Below are 10,347 nucleotides of genomic sequence, written 5' to 3' on the forward strand. Positions count from 1 at the left end.
GATGCACTTTCAAAAACGCATGTGATTCTCCATTTTTGCAGTCTCCATTTCTTGCCCTAAACCATTAAAAATCTTATTTTTACCAACCAAACACTATTACATGTTGCTAGTAACTTCAACTAACTACATTTTGTTAATTTCTAATAGCCCTAACAAGATTATCAATGATAGAGTTTAAAGTTTATAAACTTACAATTTGTTTGAAGCTTTTAGTGTGCCTTTGAGTGAGCCTTTGATGTTGTAGAGCAACTTTAGATTGTGTAGAAAGGGGTGTGGCGGTGAAATTTTGATGTTTTGGGTAGAATGAAATGAGGGGGTGGTTATTTTGGAAAAACACACATAATTCGGAGATGCATCTCCGAAGACGTAAGAAAGGATTATTTCGAAGATGCATCTCGAAAACACCTTTTTTTCAAAAAAAAAATTGATTTCGTAAATGCATCTCCGAAATAATCCTTTTTTACGTCATCGAAAATGCATCTCCGAAATAATCCTTTTTTACGTCATCGAAAATGCATCTCCGAAATATATAAACATTTATGAAATTTCGCTAGGAGTTGACAAGAAGGCTTGAAAGTCTATAAAGAAATTTTCTTTTTATTTATATAAAGAAACAGATAAAGCCTTGGGCTGACTTAGGCCCGCGTATATGGGCCTTTTCTATTTCCACCCTCTAGTACCACATCATGAAAAAAAAAAAAAAACTCTTTGTTTGGTCATGGCGAATTTGATCAACTGGTATCTCATGCAGAAGGAAAAAGGAAGCAAATCAGTCAAAAGGAGAAAGCAGAGAAACACTGAGATAGATCCGTGTCTGAATTGTTGAGTAATTATTTACTGGAATTATCATCGATACTCTTTTTTTTTTTTTCTAAATGAAGGAAGATGAAGGTGATGATGATAGGAAAATCAGCAACGATGATAAATTTGTTCAAGATATCAAACTTTGGGGAGTTTTCCTCTTCGGATTAATCGGCGCTACCGCCACCACCTTCGCCGTGAGTTCTACGCTTTCACTATTCAATTCATTTCTATTAATTTTCCTAGTTTTTGTTTCTATCTTATGTGTTTTTAGGGTTTACACCATCAATTTGATCCTAATTTCATCACTAGCAACATCAAATCATCATCATCAACACCGTTTTTATTTATTATTTTTTAAATTGTTAACAAAGTTCATGAATATATAATTTCTGTAGCACGGACACCTCAGAAAAAAGTTGTGAGCTGTGATTATGTTTAATTTATTCATTCTTTCTAATTATTGTCAGTGTGGACGTATCAATGTCGGTGTCGTGTTTCTGGTGTCAATCTTCAGAGTATATAATTACATATCTATGTATGTATATAATCTTATATTCTGTGAAGATGTGTTTTCTTCTTATCTTTGAAGTATTAAGAGATGTGAAATGGAATGAAACTGAGCATGATTGTTATTATTGAATTCTTTGTAGCTGTCCAGGTCGTTGAAAGGAGGGAGTGGCAGTTCTTTTCGAACGACTTTTCAAGAAGAAGCGTGGAAGAGGTACAATAAGCGGCTGCAAGAGGAGTACGAGGAAGAGATGGAGAGAGTGGTGAGTTTTTTATCAAAATTTGTGGTAGTTGCAAATTTTGTTGTTTTATGGAAATAGTCTTTGCCTTTTAAAAGAGTTTAAGATTGAAGATGTGTTGTGATCTTTCAAAATGGGAAACCTTCTCGGATGAAGCAAATTTGTCTGCAATCTTTATTATTTGATTGTAGAAATCTGCAAAGAAGTATGGTTTTTGGTTGCTTAGATGTTTGATTCGTTGGTTTATGCTAGGATTTTTTTTTTTGAGCCTTATGATTAATCACTTATGTTAAGTCACAAATGATTGTCCCTTATGAATATGATAGCCACTTGTGAAAGAGTCGCTTAAGATTATGGTAATCACTTGTGATGAGTTATTTCGGTAATGTTTCTATCTTCTCTTTATAGGAAAGAATAAGGCGTATGCAAGAGGTGTTTAATAGAGAAAGGAATAAGTATAGACGAAATCCCGAGAACTGGAAGGAAAATGGTTCTGGTACATATCATCAGAATTTCCCAAGAGATGATTGGTATTGGAAGGCTGAACAAACCTTCAGGGACCAGTGGAAAAATTACCCAAGAGAAAATGGAAGCATAAATTATTCATTATTATCACACCACTACTCAGTTTTGGGTCTCGACAGGTACTCACAGAAATCTAGTGTTTTTGTATATAGCATCTTGCATTGGCAGAAATTAGATAAGAATGCTGTAATACCCATAAGTGTATTCAACAGTTGATCCAGGCTTCTTGTTTGCAATGATGATCTTCATTATGTTTTGTTTTAGTCATATAGGAATAATTAAGGTGAAATCTTCGGGCCACTCATTTTGGGTCTAGCTTAACGTCACAAATTTGCTTGTAGGGGGAGAGATGCTTCCACTTTATAAGTATATATTCAGACAATGTCTCATCTAATTCAGGAATGTGATTTGATAGAAATTGTTTTGTGTACTTCTAAACTTGAGGGACCACAAGATATCACGGTTCATATATATTATGTTGTGAAGTAGAAAATGTTCGATAACAATAGTTTTTCTTAGTGTATACTATATTATATGGTACTTATGGAGGGTGAGCAATAACATATCTTTGCTTGAAGCAGTACATGACTATGTTCTCCCTATTAAAAAAAAAAAGTGATTTTGGTATCTGTTCATAGCTGATAGACCATTATGTGTGAACGGAAACCCCTTGCTCTAATCATATACCATCTGCATCAAAAGTTAGCAATAGCATGATTGTTTGCGTTCATGATTATCAAATAAAGATTCCTTTTTTTTTTATGGATCTCAGGTCTAGAACAACACCATATACAGATGCTGAAATTAAGGTAATTTCTCTTTTTATCCAAGATATTATTGAATGCTTGCTTTGTGACTATGATGATAATCTCCTGCCTATTTCTTGTATTATCTTCTGGTTTGTATCATATGGCTACCAATGACACTTTCCACTGATGTTATTTGACGGTAGGGTTAGCACCAGTATTACTTCTTAAATAGAAAACTAGTTTTGTAACTTGGGCACCAGTGAAAAATATTCTCTTTGTGATTTGTGCTCTAAAAAAATTGCAAGACTACCACAGTATGTTTGTACATTTTACAAACTATCTTGATTAGCCTCTAGCAAAATCCTATGGTGTGGTGCCAAATTACCAGCGGAATGCTCTAGAGTATATAGAGTCATATCATATATTTTCAGGCTATATGAATCTGTTTGGTTGCGAAAACGCATTTCTTTGCTTCTTTTTCCAACCCAACTCAATGAAGAAATGTAAATATGTGGGAGCCTTCGGAATTTTTTCGCTCTTCTCAATTTCTTTGATAACTAAGTAGGCGAAGTTTCCCATTTTACTTTACTGTTAATAAAAAAAGTAGGGGAGTTTCCCATTTCTCTTCTCTCAACCATTTTTAGGAAACCAATCAAAGCATGAATGGTATTGATGATGCTGGCGCAGTAAATAGTACATAAGCTCGGATGTTTTGTGGATGAGTTTTTAACGAGAAATATTAATAATACATTCTCTTAACATACTTATCATGATTAGTGAGACTTGTATGGATTTCATTTAATTATAGAGAACAATGCTAGCATTGTTATACTCATATAATAATAGATTTACAACAATGATCTATTTTAAGTTTATACCTTTTTAACTTAGTTTTCGGCATACTTACTATGCATAACTATTATATATTGCTTTCATTTTTGTTAGGTCTTTTATTTACAATATTTTACTCTTATCTCTTTCACAGACAGCATTTAGGACCAAGGCAAAGCAGTATCATCCTGACCAGAACCAAGAGGATAGAGGTAGGTCTTGCGATATCATAAAGATCTTGTTATCTTAATCTGTGTCATTATTACTTAAAGATTCATGGATGTGATAATGTGACAGTGGCTGCTGAGGCTAAGTTCAAAGAAGTAATGAGTTCATATGAGGCCATACAACAAGAAAGAAAGAATCATAGTCTGTAAATGCAACCCTGCCTGATAATCTTGGGAACTTGAAGGATGCAAGGTATTTAAAACAATAATAATTTTGGGGTCGTGTCTAAAGTTGATGTAGTAGTTTGAGACCTGCCCTGATCCTGGTGAGTTTTCGGAGTTCAACTCACATAAATTTTTATAACAAAAAAAAAGTTGATGTAGTTCACTACTGGTATGCCGTAAACCAAGGGAAACCTTAATTTTGGGCAATTATTACACTATAGTAGTGTTGTATTACAATGAGGTTGGTCGCAATGCCGTAAACCAAAAATCATAATAGTATAGGTAAGTAGCTGGTGGCAGTTACAGTTTACATTTCTAATAATGTTCAAGGTTTAAACATACACTTGTTTGATAATTTAGTAGTTTTTGTACTAATTAGGAAAGCTGCTTGTGCTGGTTAGAATAGCACAACGAGGAAATCCAGTTTTGTAAGGAATTCAATTGAGCATATGTTATGTTGTAATTATTATTACCGAGTACAATCTTAATGTTTGTAGGATTGCTTCTTCTTTTTTCCATTGGTTTTTAAGATTACGTGACAACTCCAATTTCCCTTGGTCTTAATGATGTCAATAGACATGTTTGTAATTGTTTGTTATTAAATCAAATTGATTATGATATGGCTCTCAGGCTTTAGCAAATACAATTGAGGAGTAGGGTTTTACAGGTTTCAAATGTTGTTTTGATCTCAATCTCAAAAATTAACTCCTAAGGTGTCAAAAGACATATATACATCCATCAGCTTGAAAACCTTATGAATGTGAAACTCATACAACTTCAACACATACTATCATGCAGCCTCGCATGGAACCTGGGTTTAATTCTCGCATTATCATCATTAATCCGATTTTGATATTTCGTTAGATGGGTTTAAATTTCAATTTTAAAAGCTAGTTTGTAAGATGAGGATACCCAATCACATATGGATATCATACTATCTGACCGATATGAATATCATATTTATCCAACGGGATGGACACGAATATCATACTATCCGTCCGCATGGATATCCATTTACATCCCTACACATATCTATGTATTGCAGAACTCCGATACAACTTCAATTTAGAATGTACAATACAAATTAAAAATGTCATATTTCTCCAATAAATAAATTTCGCAGCCATCAATTAAACTAGCATGCATAAATGTCGGTTTAAAATTTAATTAAATTAAATTAATATAAAATTAATTGAAATTGATCACGAGTTTGAGGAACATATTCAATGCAATATTCAGATGTGCATGTGCTATAAATAAACTGTGCTAAGAAAAAGGTGCAAAGCAAACAGAGGAACTATGCAGAGTAAAGGAAAATTTTAGCATTTCTGAGTTAATATCATTGTCACCATAGTTTGAGCAATGCTTGTCTAAAAAAAATTAACAAAATGTTTTTGTATGTTTTCTTAATCTTCTCTGACAACTGAAAAGGTGGTGTTTTCCAAAACTCTTCATGGCTGAAATTATCACGGCTTTAAAAAAAATTATACATGAGATAAAAAGAAAATCCTATAAATTTTTCCTCATATTTTTTTCTTCTTTTCTAATGACTTCAGTAAGCAAGAACAATTATATTGACAATACTGAATACTCAGCGTGGAAGTGGACTTCAATGGATGATGAGTGATGAACGTAACTATATGATGCAAGGTTCCCTGCATTAAGTTATTATTGGTATTGCTTTTGAACATCTTTTAATTCTATGAAAAAACAACCTACCATTAGTTTGAAGTAATCTTTTGGAGTATGTACTATGTATATAGTTGCTGTTATTAGTGAGTGTTTCTGGTTGAGTCTTTATTATCTAGTTATACAATGATTGTGGTTCTTAATGAATATTTAGTTATGGCAATGATGATGTGCAGAGTGTTATAATGAAGGGCGGTTGGATTTGAATCCGGACATCCGATTAAGAGGTAATGCATTCAATTTTCTAAAGTACTAGCAAAAAGGAATTAGAAAAGACATGATTGAACTTTTGAGATCGTCCAGTTACAAACTACAAAGAATACACACTAGGCCATAATGTATACAATCTATCAGAGTATCAACCTTCCCTTAACTTCTCAAGTATGGATGATAAAGCTAGCTCATCTTGAGAGAAACTTTGTTTTTCGGAAATGCATTTGTTAATACTCATTCTTGTGAAACCGGAGGAGTTCTGTAATAAGCTGGAACAGTGGCAGGGAAAAACATTTGGCGAATTCCTTCAGCCTTAATTATGGGCAAGATGATTCCAGATGCACCCTAGGCATAGATAAATTTGGTTTTGAAGAGTTAATTTGTATGCTACTTATTCTAACTCAAAAAACTGAAATAAAAATAATAGGTTTATACTTACAGAGAGTAATCGAGCTCCGAGCCACACCCGCCTAGGTGAAGGAAATGGTAATAATAAACGGCCAACACCATATATTGCGACAGCAAAGAAATGGAGAACCAAACTTAAGGGACGAGGGTTTAATCCTGAAAGTAAAGAGATCGGTCCTTCCGAGAATAGGCCTCCAAGACTTAGATAATCAAAGCAAGCTTGGCGCATTTCCTTCCTTGCTTGATCAGGGGATGCACAAAAAACCTTGTAAAGGGCACCTGCCAATGTATTTATGGTGGATGCCACAGGCTGCAAATTGAATGACTAACATCAGGGTTTTAACTTTTAAGCTTTAAAAGTGTCGAGTGAAGTCAAGATTGGTGCAATAAAAGGCATTCTACTCTTTCTTATTAGATAGCTTTCTGAATGCTTATTTATTTGTGTTCGAAATTTGATCAAAACCAATAAAATGCATACAACATTACCTTACGCAAGGTATAAAAGGATTCAAGGTATTTGCAAAGTGTTGGTGCATCATTCAGGTCACGCAAAGGCTTGAGAAGATTTCTCAGCACCACAATATCAGACAATGCTACTGTCATTCCGCCCCCTGTTAGTGGATGACGCATGTTGAATGCATCTCCCATCAGTACGGCGCCGGGAGTAGGACGGGGATCTGCGGGCATACTTCTGTTCGGCATTGTCCTTATGTTGCCCTTGTCCACTGCGGCTATGAATGCATCATAAAGCTCAGGGGGGACCTGCAATCATTTGCAACTTAATGTGAACAAAATTCTATTTGAACTAAAAGGGTAATCTAACCAAGTGCCAAGGCTAAAAAAGGGATTTATAGAACTTGGAGAATAATAGCTACCTGAGGAGCAACCGTAGTCTTTAGATACTTGGTCATATCACCATTTGAAATAGAGGGAACCTTCTGACCAGGTACATCAACCAGACATCGAACCTCCGTACTACTTATAGGATAGAAAAGAATTGGTGAAGGATCTCCAAGTATGACGTGGCCATGATTGGCACATGGAAGTTCACAGTTCTCTAAAATTAAGCCGACAAAACAAGAGGGGTTGTCTACCTGCAAATAAAGCAATATAGAATGTTAATCCAGAATTCTACAGACTTTTGTGCATGACTGAGAACCTTCAGTAGTAAGAAAACGCTGCTATTGTAAACCAAAGAAACAACTCTAAATGAATTACAGCAACTATTTTTTTGCTCATCATCGTCATTTATTTCATAGAAAGAAGTTAACAATATGACTGTAGAAAGACTTTACAGAATCATGCTGAAAGGAATTCTTACCTTAGGGTTGCAAAGAGAACGACGCAAGTTTGAGAAACAGCCATCACAAACAATGGTAAGAGGAGCATAAGCTGTCAATTCCTGACCATCTTTATTCTTGTATTGCACACCTTTGATTGTCCCCTTCTCTTCAAGTAGGGAAGTGACCGATCCTTGTTCCAAATTTACACTACACATATTGAAAAAGGAAAAACACCATTTAAATATGAGCTAACAGGAATACATCTTCAGCTCAATTGAGTTATAAAAACGTAAATTGAAAATTCTCAAAAATGATTTCCAATTGTATGATGAGAATTTATATCAATTGACCATCCTTAGGATGATATGATCAAGACACAAACTAATACCAGAAAACTTGCAATATAACTAATTTGGTTCAGGTAACATAAATATCAACCAAATCAACCCAAAGGTATCTATGAGAGGTTAAATTTTACTGGTAAAGAAAGAATACACAGCACAAGCATATATTATACATCCAAAGGAAGAAATTATTACTTGGGAAGAGAGGCAGCTTTCTCTCGCATCCTTTGAATAAAACGTCCATTGTGAAAACTTCTGCCAGAGACATCTGAGTGAAACTTTTTCAAGGGATAAGAGAGACGAGTATGTTTCCCATCCTTGAAAAGAGCATAACCAAACACTTTTTGAGCATCAATGTTGTCCACACAATCTGCAGTTAAACACAAGAAAGACCATTCAGCAATAGGAAGATCAAAACAAAATTTCCCTGAGTATTTCCAGCACTCGTGATCAGCCACAACCTAAAAATTCAATAATTTACACCACCTTCAAGTCCCAGTTCAACTAATTTGAGATAGCCTCCAGGCTGTAGCAACTCTCCAACAATTCTGTCAGGTTCACTCAGATCTCTTTCAATGACATGCACTCTTCGTCCATCCTATATGCCACAATAATTTATATAGTCAACACTTATGTATTTTTAGAAGGAAAACATTACTCAACCCAAATTGGTTAACACAGCTCATAAGACTTATAGCCTATTTGGATAGGCTTATTTGAGCACATCTGCTAGCATAAACACTCGCGAGTCGCGAGACTATTTGGAATTTCATAAGTTGTTTTCTGCTTACTTCCATAAGTTTTTCAAGACAACTTATGAAAACAACTTATAATTTATACAAAACAATTTGACTTTATTTTATCTTGTGTAATATAAATAGTTTATCCATAAGCGCTTATATGTTAAGCCCTTATGCTATATGCTGTAAAGTAAATTATTAATCTAAACAAGGCCTTATAAGAATCTAATTGATCAACAACACTAAATAGAAGATCAACCAGCTAAAAAAGTTTAAGACAAACAAGTGAGATATTAGTCAAGTGCATATAATAAAAACCTGCCTATGAAGCACGGACACCAACAGGACGCCGACACTGACAAGTCCACATCAGTAACAAGTAGAAAAAATGAATAAATTATACGTAATCAGTAATTAGAAGTGTCAGTGTCAGTTTCGGTCTTTTTTTCTCCGAGGTGCCGGTGCTATATAGAATTCTGCATAATTAGAATTTTAGTCAAAACATGATTCCAAATGATCAATTGCATAACCACCACACAACAAGTACGTGATCACTGCCAAAGGCCAATTATATCATAATGCCACTTTCATTCAAAACGCACTGTTCCAAATTTTCCACACCAAAAAAAAAAAAAAACACAAACGAACAGAAATAGCTATTCATTTCCCTTTTTGCTATATTGTACTTTCTCCATTGCCAGAAAAGGTTTCACGTCAATTCAAAATCCAAAACCATATAAAAACAACGCCATATTCAATTCAAATCATCATCAACAACCACGCACAGTAACAAAAACAAAATCAGCAATTAAATCACAATACCTTCCCGAGAGTATGAGCCAAAGCCGCGCCGGCGATACCGGCTCCAACAATAATAACATCAGCGTCACGGTTAAGCTTCTCCGATTTAATTTCTCCGGCATCGGTCGTCACGCTTTCCGCAGTCGGCTTCACCGGCTTAGCGGAATTTCTCTCCCCGGAGAAAACCAAACTGTACAACGCAAATAAACTCAAAACGGAACTTAAAATCCAACCGAGCAAATACAGATCCATTATAAACCGATTCAGATAAACCTCGCCGGAAAAACAAGTTACGACGGTAACGACGGCGGCGGAGATGAAATTTCTCGTTCAAATTTCTCTCTCTTGCCGAGATGGCAGAGAAAGAAAATTGAACGGTTATCGGTTATTATAACAGAAAATGAAAGAAAGGGGTGCGCATTTTATAATGCATGCGGAATGCGAGGTTCGTTGTTTATAAATGGCCACGGACGCATCATATTAGCTGTCTTTTTAACAGTGAATTTTTTTTACTAATGTGCGCCGCGTGGGTGCTGGATAATGGGTGTAAATCCAGCTTGTATCGTTGATTCCATTTGTTCTTATTCGGACTTTCACTATTAACTTGACTGCAATTTAGTGGCTAGAATCCTCCTTTTTATTTTAAAATTATCTTTGGATCCATAGAACATAACATGTAGAGGGAAATTGAACCAAATAGATATGAATATAAATTTCATTCTATTATTTAATTATCTTTTAAAACATACTCCCTCTGGTCTCATTTATAAGCAAAAATTTAATTTTTAGATTCATTCAACAATTAATGTATTTAGTCTATTA

General features: G+C 34.8%; 2 protein-coding genes across 2 annotated transcripts; one reads left to right on the forward strand and one right to left on the reverse strand.

Moving 5' to 3' along the window:
- Positions 1-722: 722 nt before the first annotated feature.
- On the forward strand, positions 723-4,563 carry LOC131596440 (uncharacterized). Its single transcript, XM_058869089.1, has 6 exons — positions 723-998; positions 1,455-1,574; positions 1,959-2,194; positions 2,848-2,884; positions 3,810-3,867; positions 3,953-4,563. Exons 1-6 carry the CDS (start codon positions 876-878, stop codon positions 4,030-4,032), a joined length of 654 nt encoding a protein of 217 aa, XP_058725072.1. The 5' UTR covers positions 723-875; the 3' UTR covers positions 4,033-4,563.
- A 1,439-nt stretch (positions 4,564-6,002) lies between these two features.
- Positions 6,003-9,956, reverse strand: LOC131596439 (squalene monooxygenase SE1-like). The gene is made up of 8 exons (XM_058869088.1): positions 9,547-9,956; positions 8,471-8,582; positions 8,180-8,354; positions 7,679-7,847; positions 7,233-7,451; positions 6,844-7,119; positions 6,389-6,667; positions 6,003-6,294 (listed from the first exon to the last, which is right to left on the reverse strand). The coding sequence occupies exons 1-8, from the start codon at positions 9,775-9,777 to the stop codon at positions 6,184-6,186; spliced, it is 1,572 nt and encodes a 523-aa protein (XP_058725071.1). The 5' UTR covers positions 9,778-9,956; the 3' UTR covers positions 6,003-6,183.
- Positions 9,957-10,347: the final 391 nt, after the last annotated feature.

The sequence above is a fragment of the Vicia villosa genome, linkage group LG4, assembly GCF_029867415.1.
Source record: "Vicia villosa cultivar HV-30 ecotype Madison, WI linkage group LG4, Vvil1.0, whole genome shotgun sequence".
Taxonomy (NCBI): Eukaryota; Viridiplantae; Streptophyta; class Magnoliopsida; order Fabales; family Fabaceae; genus Vicia; species Vicia villosa.